Source organism: Condylostylus longicornis, unplaced genomic scaffold, assembly GCF_029603195.1.
Source record: "Condylostylus longicornis isolate FDR11 unplaced genomic scaffold, ASM2960319v2 ptg000797l, whole genome shotgun sequence".
NCBI classification, from domain to species: domain Eukaryota; kingdom Metazoa; phylum Arthropoda; class Insecta; order Diptera; family Dolichopodidae; genus Condylostylus; species Condylostylus longicornis.
In genome coordinates, this window is record NW_026578742.1 from 1 (window position 1) to 12,737 (window position 12,737).

Sequence of the window (12,737 nt, forward strand, 5' to 3'; positions counted from 1 at the left end):
CTCTTCGTTAGAAGCAACATTGGCGCCTAGCTTGTAGCGGCGTAACTTTTTTGGTTCATTTGTAGCTCAAGGGAGCTGTATCCGTTTTTTGATTAATTTTCCCTTCGGCCCTTTTTTTTGCCTTATTCTTTAGATTTTGGTCTCTTAGAACCATCTCTCCCATTTTTGTTTCAGCATACCTCGCGTCATCCCTCGTCACCTGCTCACCCCTCGTCGGGTACCCCCAATGTGACGGCCGTTCCAGAGGACGTTTTTGCTGCTGATCCTTTCGCTTCTTCTTCCCGCCCCCCAGCCCAACCAATTCCACAATGGAACAAATTTTCGTGCTTCAGATCGAATCGGTTCACAGCGGATCCTCTTCATCGAAGCGCCCCTGCTAATTCACCTGATAGACGACGCCGTTTCCCATTTGAAGATGGTTGCCTCCCTGTACCCTTCCACCCATGTGACCCCCGTCCCGTTAGAACAGACCCTCGTGAACATCCCCGACGGGATAGAGTCCCTGTCATTTCTAATCGGCTGATCTATCTCCAAAGATCTCTAAACGAGAGTGATTGTGCTAGTGGGTCTTCAAATAGACAAGCTGGTGGCCCGTTGCCTCGTTGGAGTGACCAATTTTGTCACAACTCATTTCGCCAATCCTCGTTGGCCGCAAGTTTGTTGAGTCCCCGAATAGGATTATCAAATGTTATGACATCTCTCCAGTCACATCGTTCGCCTCATTTTAATCTTCCTGCATTTCACGTAGCTATGACGCAAAGGGATCCAAACATGACGTCAGCCCAGCAAATGTGTCCGTTGCAGTGCCCCTCCAACGGCTATATGATTTAAAACATTTTTCAATAAAACCAACATTTTGAGGAGGAACAACTATTCGGTGTTTTTTTTTCAGTTCCGACCGCAAAAGTTGGTTGAAGGCGTAAAACAATTTGTTTTAATGCAACAGAGAGGTTCTGACGCATCATCAGTACAAAGGAACAAAAAAGGTGCAATTTAGAAGTTGAGTTTGATTGTGGGAATAGTAACATCGACCTGGACGGAGCATAGAATTGTTCGACTCGATTATCTCAAGTGACTTACACCATCCGCATCGGAACATGACGCTTCAACAGCGACGTACCGTCGACCGGTGGGGGAGTGGCACTTTGGTAATGGATTCAGTCAGCTGTCCCAAAAAGAAACGAACATGTTGAGTAGGTCACTCGATTGGCATACCTCCTTCACTTTCTTGTCCAAACGCTCTTTGTGGGACTTGAGGAAGCTGTTATACAAACAAGCGTTTCCGACGGAAAGAATGGAAACTTCGACTTCTTGAGATCTTTCAATTTCGCGAATTAATTCGCCCACAGAAGCATTAGCTAAGAATCAAATTAGAAATGTGTTGATGAAATTAGAAATGTGTTAATATCTTCAGCTCACGAATATTTAGCACAAGGATGTCCCAAGGCGTGAATCCGTTTGGCTTCGCTCTGATCGGACCTCCAGCAATTGGATCATAATCCTTATTTTTTGTTTGTAAGGGAGGAAGCGGTTCACTCAGAATGAAGAGGGGCAGGGCCAAATTAACAAAACTATTTTTGAAATCTTGAATAGAGCGTTCTTGATAAGTGACAATTTTGAGCAATTCTAAGCTGACAAGTCCTGAACAGCACAGCTACTATACAAGCGATGTTGAATGTTGCGCACCTGTCACCATTGCAGTTGTCGTCGCGATAGCGGGAATAATTTTACCAGCGATCATTTTCGTCTTATGTCTGTCACACTCTGGAATGCTGAAAATAAAACAAGAATATACCGAGAGCAACACACAGTAGAGTTCGCGCCTACCGATAATTCCGAGCTCGCAGATTCGCGCACGCAGAAATAAAATCGATGTGGAAGTTTGTATCGTCATCTTTTTCAAATTCAACTGGAGCAACTTGCGCTGCAAAGCCTGTTTTTTGCAGAGATTCGGCGATTTGGACCAGTTCTCGTTGCAATTTGTCCTTTACAATTTCATCATCTGCCGCTCCTTCTATTGTGTTGTCTTTCTCATCGACCTTGATTCGAATTTCTTTAGCGCGAAACGCTTGAATTTGAACATTTTCAGCGATTTCACGAATACGTTGTTTGCTTCTTTCTTGCTGAATTCCCAAATTGTAAGCCATTAAATTCGCAGCAGCTGCTACAAATTCGAGATGCATTGCATCATTTGGATTGAATTGGAGTCGCTGAGGGGGCCGTTTTGGACCGCTCCAGAACGGGAGTCCTCCAGATGTTAAATGATCCAATGGGAACGTGTGGAGAAGTTGCGCGATCTGATGGTCAAAGTAGTTAACGAAAAGAGCAACAGCCTTTGAAACGCAAATCGCCATCGTTGGACCTCCTTTGAGGGTTGCGAGTAAATCATGAATCTTCTCAAGTCGTTCACGCTGCGTTGCTGTCGTTCCTTCCGAACAAAGACGCATCAAGAATCCGTTGACGTTGTTCAAAAAAGATGAGGCTTCTTGAGGGCCATCGCAAAATAATCCCTGGAAAAGATCGCGCGACCATTCAATCGTATGTTCAATCTGATTTGGAAAGTGGCGCAATGTGCAAAGAGGTATCGAATCCTCGGGAGGATCTTGACTGTCACCATAGCTTTGCGTCATGCAAGGAATCACAACTTGAGAATTTGCTTTCGTTCCCAACGTTCCAGATTCGAGAAGTGGTTTGCGATACCAAACGCATCGTCCATCGATATAGAGACGACTTTGGACGTTGTCCAACGCGTTGACAACGAAGTCTAGTCCCTCCCAGAAAGAATCGTTGAACTCTTCTTCAGTTTCGGGACCAACACGCGCCTCGCTGGAAATAACGCGCAGAGATGGATTCATAGTTGCAGCAGCTTCAGCAGCTGTGCGGGATTTCGGGGTCCCAACATGATGACGACGGAACAGGAACTGCCGATTCAGATTTGACACCTCGATTCGATCCATATCGGTCACAGTCAGACTTCCACTGAAATGGACCAGAAATCATTGTATTTGAAAGAAAGGTGCGTCTTACTGGCTTTCTCTGGTGCTACAACCCATCAGGGCAAAACTCTTCAAATATTCACATCCAAGAGCTCCCGCTCCAACAACGAACATTCGAATCTTGCCGAGACGCTCTTGGAAATTTTTACCCCAAATTGCAATTTGATGATCGTAACGGCTATTCAAGGGTTCGGTGTCTGCGAGTCAAAAAGTCCAGGGAGAGTTCAGAATTGATGGACTTACCAACAGGAGGGGTTTTCAAAAGACACTCAAAGGCATCAAAATAAAGCCACTGGTGCAACGGCGTGAATTTTCCTGTAAACTTGACAACTTCTTGCGCGACGACTCCGCCCAAAAAAGCAGCGATTGGTGAAATATGACAAGATGCATAATACACGATATTTTCGATGATTGCGCGATCGATCGAATCCACAGGAGCAGATTTCCAATTCACTCCTTCATTCGTTTCCTCTGATGATTTTTTCGCTTGTTCATTTAAATGATTTGCAGTTGCGAGACATTCTTCCACTGCTGCTGAATTTCTTGGAGGCGGCAAAAAACCGTGCTTCTCCTAAAAAGGGAATTGAGCCCCATCCACAACCGAGAGCACTGATGAAAAAAAATGACTTACTCTGTAGGCGTAGACAGCTTGGATCCCAAAGTGCAATTGCTCAGATCGTCCGAATTTCGCCAAATCAGGAACCAAGAGAGAATCCTCATCGGAAGCGACTGGGCGTTCCAAACAAAGTTCCAATGATCTGAATTGAATCTTTGATGGAACCTTCACCTGTTCTACAACTCCATCACGCAAATACGCAGGCAATTCTTTTGTATCGCAATCAATAGAAATTGAATATCTTCCAGATGATAAAATTTTAACTGCCATTCGATTATTCAATTCAGACATTCCCTGAATTTCTCTAAACTGAACAAAATCCCCCAACTCGAAAGGATTACGTTTGTCTTGATGCAAATGGACTGTTGCTGGATAATCCTATAATAGAGGCATCGAAGAGTTGAGTCCATCAAGATGGGATCCTTCTTACTTGAGTTATTCCTTCAATAATTGAAGATTGAGGCTGTTCCCCGTTTCTATCGAAAACTGCGAATTCATCCCCAAAGTCAACAAATACTGACGCACATAAACCAAAACCGTCCATCGCTACAAATCCGATTGAAGGCTCATGAGAGCGACAAATCCTATTGATTCTGATCATTTCTGACATTTTCATATCCGACACTACGACGACATCGAATTGATGGAGAACTTCTGGTGACAACTCCCCTTCAATGATTGTAGTGCTGACGTAATCGTTTAATTCTGAGAGACGTTTCACGCATGCTTCAGCTCTGCTCACACCCTGCTGTACATCCTGCTCTGTCAAGTAGAAATTAGAGGCTAAATCTTGAATTCTGCTTATAGTTGGATCATGCAGTGCAACAGTATTTGGTCCGGCTAAGATGAGATTCTTTGCTAAAAAAAGAAATCAGGAAGTGGGAGTATTCAATCAACTAGCTAGTTACCTGTTTCAACACCAGCGCCGTTCAAACCGCAGATCAACACCTTCATTTTGATCAGCTTTCCCATCATCTCAAAACCGAATGCCCCGATCTGGCGGCTATAGAGGTCCGTATCGATAACCTCATTGCTCGCGTTCATTGTTGCTTGCCTCTTCTCTGCAAAAAAAATAGGACCCTAAAAACAGTAGGCCTTTTTCTATCACCTTTGGGCACCGGGAGATCTTCTAACAATCTCTTTCGGGAAGACGTTGTTGAGGACGATATGATGGCAATATAAGGAATGATGGCAAAGTACGTAGTACCACGCTTTTTCAAAAAAAGGTGAGTTCAATACGACTATCCTGTTCCCAGCTGTTCCCAATATGCGTGCGTGGTCCTATTACTATATGGCTCCGTTCGGTAACGTTAAAAAGACTCGAGCGCTAGGGCTGTTCCTGACGCAAAGCTGCAATATGCCACAAAAGTGTTTTATTATCCCGTTACTGCAAGTTGCCATTAATCCAGCATGAGCTCAATAGAAGATGAAGTTGTTCCTGCAGTGCGGCATCGATTACCGGGTACAAGCAATTGCGATGAGTCTGACTATCAGGACCAAGGCAATAATGAAAATGAAGAAATAAATTTGGCAGCCATCTCAAATGATGTGAAGCGATTCCCATTTCTCCGAAGAAAATCTCATAATTTGGTCCCGAAGCAATCGATCGATTGGAGCCTTGTGAAGCCCCGCGTTAATTCCAGGGAAGCCCCTCAGCGATTAAGCGTTCCAGCGGCAAAATTTCGAGAAAGTGCCTTGATTGCTCCGTGTTACAAGCAACGCTACCGCTCAGGAGAAATTCAGGTGAAAGCCGAACCACTTTCGGACCAGCAGAATATTGAGCGAAAGTCCCCACCACGCGTCGAAGAAGCACCCAACAACCAACGACGCAATATTCCTCTAGGTCGTGTTTCAGCTCCAGGCCGGCTGTATACGCGACAGAAATAGTGTTCTAGCGAGAATGTTTTTTAGTGTGCCTATACCTGAAACACTGAAAATATGAAGCGGTCAGCCTTGCTCGTTGTGGATGTTCAGAATGACTTCTGCGAGCCTGAGGGGTCCCTCGCGGTTCCGGGATCGTTAAAAATCATTCCAATCATCAATCAATTAAAGGCTGATAATCATTACGCGTGTGTCTATTTGGCATGCGATGCTCATCCTCCCGATCATTTTTCATTCGCATCGAATCATCCCGGTAAAGCGCCATTTGAGAAAATCGAAATTGATGGAACCGCATTTGATTTGTGGCCGGCGCATTGTGTGAAGGGAACTCAGGGCGCACAATTTCATCCTCTCCTGAATGTGAATGAACGGGATGTGATCATTGAGAAAGGAACTCTACGGCATCGAGAATGTTATTCTGCGTTTGGGTCTCAAGAAGAAGACACGAATGTACGATGTCGTGCAGCTCGATGTGTCTGTTTCTCATTGATTTGATTCCTGTTAGTTCAATGAGTTCGCCATGTTCAAAATCTCGTCTTGTTGGCATGCATCTATTATTTTCCATTTTCAGATATTGAGTGATTTGAAATCGCGTCAGATCGACTCTCTAGATATTGTTGGTCTGGCTCTTGATTATTGTGTAAAGGAAACAGCCAGGGATGCAATTCAAAACGGTTTTAGTGTTCGGGTAATTGAAGATGCAACAGCAGCAGTTGGAAATTCGTTGATTGTTCAATCTGCAAAGGACACCCTGACGCGTCTTGGTGTTCAATTCCTCCTTTCTTCTCAATTGAATGAAGGAAGCTGACGATTCGTTTCTGTTCATTGAACGTTCCTCGTACCGAATGTGAACAACATATACTCGTGTACAGCTAGCTTTTTCAAACATGAATACTGGGCTCACCTGCATGCAAATTACGCACTGATCCAATCCAACACACAAATTTTCCTCCTTCAAAAGAAAAATGAGTCGCCGGGATTTGGTGATCCGGTTGGTTGTTGTTAAGGCTGAAAATTTGCCGAACATCAATGAGCCATGTGGGGGACCCCCCTTTGCGTATGTAAAAATCAAATGGAACGGTGAAAAGTATAAAACAGCTATAGACAAAATTCATGATTGGAATGCCCAATTTCTGTTATCCTGGCGAGTAAGCACAAGTCTGTCTTGCTTCTCTCTTTGATTTCTTTCCACCAGACTTCCGATCCAGAATCAACCTTGCACGTGGAGGTGTGGTCCTCTTATCCGGGCACTACTGGCCGCCATATGGCAATTGGATCGGTTCCTATCGACTTGCGAAGTTTACAAGTCTGTCTTTATTGATCTCTTCTCCCTCATACATCTGTGTGTCTCTAGCTCAACGGCACTTCTCGTGCTGTCTATGGGTTGATGCGCGCGGCGTCCTGCCCAGGCTTTGGTGACAGCAATCCAACATTAAAGCTACAAATTCAACTTTTTGACCCTTCAAATCCTCAAGGAGCGCCGTGTGCGTCTTCCCCACAGCCTTCTCCTCTACAGCCTTCTCCCCCACAGTATTCGCCTCAACAGCAACCCCAGTATTCGCCTCAACAGCAACCCCAGTATTCGCCTCAACAGCAACAGTATTCACCTCCTTCCCCAAGACAGCCTTCTCTCGGACACTCTTCTCATTGCCATTCTCCTATGGATGAGCTGTTCCACACAGCGGCACCTATTCCAGCAAAACCATTCGGGGATCGCTTACTTCAGGACCAACAAAAAGAGGCAAGATCTGAGTTAGTTGCTCGCATGTCGCGCGACAACCCCTCAGCGTCACCAGCAGACGTCCACAAGTAAACAATGTGGGACGAAATCTCCTATAAAAACTGTTTCTGTCTGCAGGGCGTTAGAAATGGCAAATTTTGATCAGGACGAAGCCATGGAGCACCTCGCAAACATCCTGACTGAGAAGCTCGTCGGGAACGTAAGCAAGACAGTTCGTTGCGCTTTTACTTGATCGATAGGCCAAACATGAGAGATTGCTCCCTTTGGTCCTTCCACCAGGTCATTTCTCCATCAACTACTGACGATTCGGGATTGTCGAGTGATGATGACTCGCTCACTTTTAGCAGCGGGACTGATGATGACGCAAGGCAGGCAGAGGAAATGAAAAGACTTGCCCAAGTTGGAAATCGCGATGCAATTAATTGGATCAGAAGAAAGAAGCATGAGAGACGACAACGAAGAAAACCTCGACGGAACTTGGCTGATGCCAACGCAGAAGCACGAAGGCGACGAGAAGAACAACGACACCGACCAATCGAGCAACTCCCTTACGAAGTGACGGGAACGCGAAGGCGACTTCCAGTTCCACCAGAAGAGCGTCTTCAGGAACTTTTTCCGTTTTGTTCTCCTCAGCAAATCCGACAGTAAGCTGAATAGAAAGGACCATTGATTTCATCAGATCTTTGTTAGAGCCTTGATGAAATATAATAACGACGCTGATCAGGCTCTTGATGATCTGCTGGATTCACGCATTGATGAAGTTGGAAAAGTAGGCGTTTTCGTTTCATTTCTCTGGAGATGAGTGTTCTCATATTTCAGACCATGGGGGCACAGCAGCTCTCTTCAACTGCTGTGTTGCCTCAAAGACCCGAGGACTTCTCAAAAACGTTTTTGAATTTCGCTCCTGGCCATTCGGATCCTCCGTCTGTCAATCTTGATGCGTCTGTTGCAGAAATGGTTTCTGAATCTCCTGACCAGCTTGTAGCTGAAAGTGGTGAGTCTGATTTCTTGTCGGATAAACAGTTCGGCTCTAATAAATGGCCCCTTTTAATCCCTTTAGGGCGACGCAAGGCGTTACTGATAGGGATAAACTACCTGGGAACATCCCGGGAGCTTCGTGGCTGTATTGAGGATACGAAGAACATGCGCAAATTGTTAACAACTATTTATGGATTTCCAGATAACGATGCTGCTATCACGGTCCTAACTGATGACAATCCAAATCCTTACCTTCAACCAACGAAAAAGAACATACTTGCGGTAGGGACCCTCCTTTAGTGTGCCAACAAGTGATGAGGCTCTAATTAGGCTTTCCAATGGCTTGTTTCTGATGCCGAGCCCGGTTCCGTTCTCTTCTTTCACTTTTCGGGTCACGGGGGCCAATCAATGAACAAACGTGTAAGCAACACTCTACTTCACGAGTCTTCCGCAAGAGTCTATCTCAAATAACGTCTATCTCAAATAATCTCCACCAGGGAACAGAGATGGATGGCTTTGATGAGACGATCATGCCAATGGATTACAAGAAAAAGGGTCACATTATCGATGATGACGTGTTTGCGTATCTCGTGGCCCCCTTAAAAAGCGGCGTACGATTAACCTGTTTGATGGACTGTTGTCACTCTGGCTCTGGTATGGGTTGTCAACCGTTCTATTTCGAGTTTCTGTTGTTGTAGCGATGGATCTTCCCTTCATATGGAACGGCAGCAAGCGAAAATGGGACAGAGAGTGGAAACCAAAATTTGCCGCTGGGGATGTACAGTTGTTCTCTGGTTGTGCTGATGAGGAATCGTCGGCTGATTTTTACATTCCTCAACAAGAAAAGGGTTCGTTGGTTAACGCGCAGTCGAGACCAATTCGTGTTAACCTTCAGGTGGAGCCATGACAAAGGCGTGGAGACACACACTTGCGGCGAATCCTTTTGGTCACACATACCCATCCCTCATGGAAAGCATCGCGAAATTTCTTCATAACTGGGGATTCTATTCGCAGACTCCCCAGTTGTCTTCTTCACAAGAATTTACATTCGATCGCCCATTTGCGTGAGTCCCAACATGTTACATGTTTCGATCGTCAGTTCTATTGTCCCTTGTGTTTTTATAGACTCAACTCAATCGTCCCCAACACGAATCGGATGCTAGGAAGGGTTCCGAATCAAAATCTTGCTCCAAATCCTGGTCGGCCTAATCGCCACAGCGGTGGTCATCATCATAATCAGCTCAATCCCAACGTAGGATATGGAGCCCGACCGTCGTATGGTCAGCAGTATCCAGCAAAGTATGCATCCCCTCCTCCACCCATCCAACTAAATTACCCCTGCCAAATCCCGTATCAACCACGGCAGGTTTCCCCTTTGCAACCTTATCAGCAACACCCGTATTAGTCCTCTGCGAAATTTATTGCCCGATGAGCAGTATAATTCACAGTTTTTTCAGTAAGTGTTTCAATTTTTTCGAAACTGCTTATTTTTTTCGTGTTTGATCTGCATTCAATTTCATGTATAAAATGAATCTCTCAGTAACTCCACATTAGATTTCTTAGATCCTGCAAATGATACTCGATTAAACAAGGATTGCAACGTCGAAACCAAACTGTGAAGTGAGAATTTTGAAATATCAATCGTCTGAAAATACAAGGATGAACTCAAGGGCAAGAGTCGAACTCAATCAAACCGACTCACCTTAACTTCTCTCTTGAGGACAGTTTCATAATAATCAAGTATTCTTGCGATGTTTGTGTCAAAGTTCCAAACTACAAGACCAACAACACTGGTACTCTCATTCGTTAACTGATAGTCATCTGATCGTCTTAAGATTCCAGACTCACCTTTTTGAGCAAAGTGCGGGTACCAGTCCATCGCTCTGAAGGTCTACCAAACAAACAAGATAAATATCTTCTGAATCCATTCTTACGTGACACCGTCGACGGGACTCTTCCGGGTTCACCAACAAGCAGACAACAAGATCAGGAGCTGTTCCTATGGATGACGGCAGTTCTTGCGTCTGACGATCACGTAATCAAGGTTTCGTGGATGAAGCTTCCCACCATTTCAACGTCTTCTGCGGCGTTAAGAATGACGACTGGTTTGCGAGCGGCCGGTCTCCCCTCCAGATTCGGGCAGTGCCTTGTTGTTCGATTGTAAACTTTAACGTCTCATCTTGCCTGCGAGACCAAACTGAGTTTAAGATGTGTGTACTATTTTACCGGGTGAGTGTATCAATCAGTGCAGCCAAATCAATCAACGGGGAACTAATCAGTGTGACATAAGAGGTCCGAGATTTTGAACGAGGTCGCCACTCGTGGTTGGAGTAGAATGTCATTGCACTCAACTTGGGAGGATTGTTGTCTTCGGCCGAATCCGATACATGACGGGATTTGTACCTCTTGAGCGGACAACTGGGAATTCCTGCAGGTGGTTTGGTGTCTCTAGGAAAGGAATATGGGGATACTTGATTGGGTGAGGACGATAGATGTTCTGCAAATGTCATTGAGACCCAAAGAAAATAATGTAATTGTGGAGAAAGTCACTGAAGCACACCACACAGTATTCAACCACAGCGGTATTCCAGCAGAATTGAAGAGCGTCTAAGCTTGTTAACACTAAAAAATGCTTCACATCACGATTGGAGAAACGCTATATCGATATCAATCCCTGGGGGTCGTACACCCTTGTGATCGCACAGCGACATTGGATCGATCAGTTGTGTTCCATTAAAGGAGAGTGAAATAAGGTTTGCTTTCACACCACACTTTTCAGCTAGGAGTAATTTGACGTATCCGACCTCATTTGACTCCTTAACCTGACAGCATTGATCAAATTCATGGTCCTAATTGCACGCAATCATACTTTCATTTCAATCACGCTTCCGTCTGGGAATTTCATCTTCAATAAGAGGTCTTTGCCAAATAGTGCCTCGTCCTCCTGCCGTCTTAATTCATCATTTTTTGAAGGCAAAGTCAACGAACCACTCGTGGAAGACGGAGTGGCGATCTCTTTACTCATGGATGACAAGGTTGTTGAAAGTGAACCAAGCGAGCATGCAATCTAATCTGTGCCTGGAAGACTGATACCCATCTCACACTTACTATGCCTCCCCGCGAAAGTCTTGTTTTCCCTGATGATATCATTTATGGTCAGCGATGGTCAGAAGGAAATGTTGAATATCGTTTGGTCAAATTAAACCGCGAGGCGTACGAAAAATATAAAAAGTATATTGTCACGAAAAGTGATTCTCGCCTAGTTGAAGCGGAATGGAGGAAGGTGATCGGTTTGAGGATGAGCCCTGGATGGCAACATTTTATTATTTGGCCGAAGGAACCAAACATTCTCCTGTTTAGAAGAGAAACAAATAGTTTGGGAAACTCGCTCTGAAATAAGTTTCCCTCGACGAGTGTGATTTTATATCGGATTTTGTCATTTCAAGCGTAGAGCCCTCTCCATATGAAGTGAAGAATATCCACGTCTATCCGCATTTCTTTCATTTTCATCCTCGTCTTCTCTATCATCATCGTAGCGTATGTTGTTTGTTCGTTTATTTCCTAATGATGATGATTCCTTGGTCCGAGGATCTTCTTCAGTTGGGGCTGAGGCCAGGACACCATTCTTCCACAACACCCACTCGACACATTCAGGTGTCACACTTTCCCTTCCCCAAACCGAAGCCCTAGAAACTGATGAATACAAACACCATTTTTATAAACAAGAACTGTTGGGACTCTTGAATCTGGAAAGTTAGGAATAACATCTGAACCAATCGCCTTACAAAACTTGACATTTCCGTTGCGGCGTGCCACTGACACGAAGGCTCTATTGATCAATTCACAGACAGGTTTCCCTTCAGCGTAGAGATGAATAACAACATGTTCCCCTGGAATTGCTTTGGATGCTTCAGTCACCTCATTGACGTACCCATCCTTCCCGACGTGAACGACCTCCCCAAATTTGTACGCATCCCTTTGTCGTTTTAATTCCTCAAGTCGCTTCTTTCTATACGCTTCGAGAGTATCTTCTTCTAATTCATCCTCCAGCAATTCCAATTGTTCCAAATTCTTCGATTCAAGTACATCTTGAGATTCCGCAAAATCGATAGCAAGATTACTCAAAAGTTCACCCGTTATCGGTTTCTGACGCTCAGGATAGTTACCATATTTGATCTGAAGATAAAGACATTATCGGCCCATCATGATGCGCTTGACACATTACTTGAAGTTCATCCCACTCCGTCGTTACTTCTGTTGGATTTGTGGTTGACATTCTAATGGACCAACTGAAATTCTGACGCTTCAGGCCCAGGATGGATATTCTTCTCCGACTGCAGGTCAATAATCTTTTTGATAGCTATGGATATTGGAAGCGCAAAGCCTGGTTGGGGGTCTTCGTTGGGTCATTCAGTTTCTTCTTTATCAGTAGTTTCAAGTACCAGTGTGTCATTCGCGGCAACCCAGCGGGAATTACAGAATTTAGTAAAGTACGAACGATCGTTTTGTCGTCCATTTTCTGTCG

General features: G+C 44.7%; 4 protein-coding genes across 4 annotated transcripts; 2 read left to right on the forward strand and 2 right to left on the reverse strand.

Annotated features, from left to right (window-relative positions):
* Positions 1-1,827: 1,827 nt before the first annotated feature.
* Positions 1,828-4,566, reverse strand: LOC129618279 (ubiquitin-like modifier-activating enzyme 1; the record flags this gene model as incomplete). The annotated part of the gene is made up of 6 exons (XM_055533069.1): positions 4,521-4,566; positions 4,043-4,470; positions 3,628-3,990; positions 3,240-3,567; positions 3,028-3,193; positions 1,828-2,973 (listed from the first exon to the last, which is right to left on the reverse strand). Coding segments are annotated over exons 1-6 (2,477 nt in total), but the record flags the coding sequence as incomplete, so codon positions are not given.
* Positions 4,567-5,550: 984 nt separating this feature from the next.
* Positions 5,551-6,301, forward strand: LOC129618275 (nicotinamidase/pyrazinamidase-like). The gene is made up of 2 exons (XM_055533065.1): positions 5,551-5,943; positions 6,065-6,301. Exons 1-2 carry the CDS (start codon positions 5,551-5,553, stop codon positions 6,299-6,301), a joined length of 630 nt encoding a protein of 209 aa, XP_055389040.1.
* Positions 6,302-8,718: 2,417 nt separating this feature from the next.
* Positions 8,719-9,119, forward strand: LOC129618276 (metacaspase-3-like). The gene is made up of 2 exons (XM_055533066.1): positions 8,719-8,866; positions 8,911-9,119. The coding sequence occupies exons 1-2, from the start codon at positions 8,719-8,721 to the stop codon at positions 9,117-9,119; spliced, it is 357 nt and encodes a 118-aa protein (XP_055389041.1).
* A 2,529-nt stretch (positions 9,120-11,648) lies between these two features.
* On the reverse strand, positions 11,649-12,488 carry LOC129618277 (phosducin-like protein 2). The gene is made up of 3 exons (XM_055533067.1): positions 12,438-12,488; positions 11,998-12,388; positions 11,649-11,905 (listed from the first exon to the last, which is right to left on the reverse strand). Exons 1-3 carry the CDS (start codon positions 12,486-12,488, stop codon positions 11,649-11,651), a joined length of 699 nt encoding a protein of 232 aa, XP_055389042.1.
* Between the last annotated feature and the right edge of the window lie 249 nt (positions 12,489-12,737).

Bases quoted from the DNA above. Each gene is read 5' to 3' on its own strand.
- LOC129618275 (XM_055533065.1), top strand. From the start codon at position 5,551: ATGAAGCGGTCAGCCTTGCTCGTTGTGGATGTTCAGAATGACTTCTGC. The intron at 5,944-6,064 runs GTACGATGTCGT...TTCCATTTTCAG, and splicing joins CTCAAGAAGAAGACACGAAT to ATATTGAGTGATTTGAAATC.
- LOC129618276 (XM_055533066.1), top strand. From the start codon at position 8,719: ATGGATGGCTTTGATGAGACGATCATGCCAATGGATTACAAGAAAAAG. The intron at 8,867-8,910 runs GTATGGGTTGTC...CTGTTGTTGTAG, and splicing joins CTGTTGTCACTCTGGCTCTG to CGATGGATCTTCCCTTCATA.
- LOC129618277 (XM_055533067.1), bottom strand. From the start codon at position 12,488: ATGTCAACCACAAATCCAACAGAAGTAACGACGGAGTGGGATGAACTT. The intron at 12,389-12,437 runs GTAATGTGTCAA...CTTTATCTTCAG, and splicing joins CGGAGTGGGATGAACTTCAA to ATCAAATATGGTAACTATCC. The intron at 11,906-11,997 runs GTAAGGCGATTG...TGTATTCATCAG, and splicing joins CAACGGAAATGTCAAGTTTT to TTTCTAGGGCTTCGGTTTGG.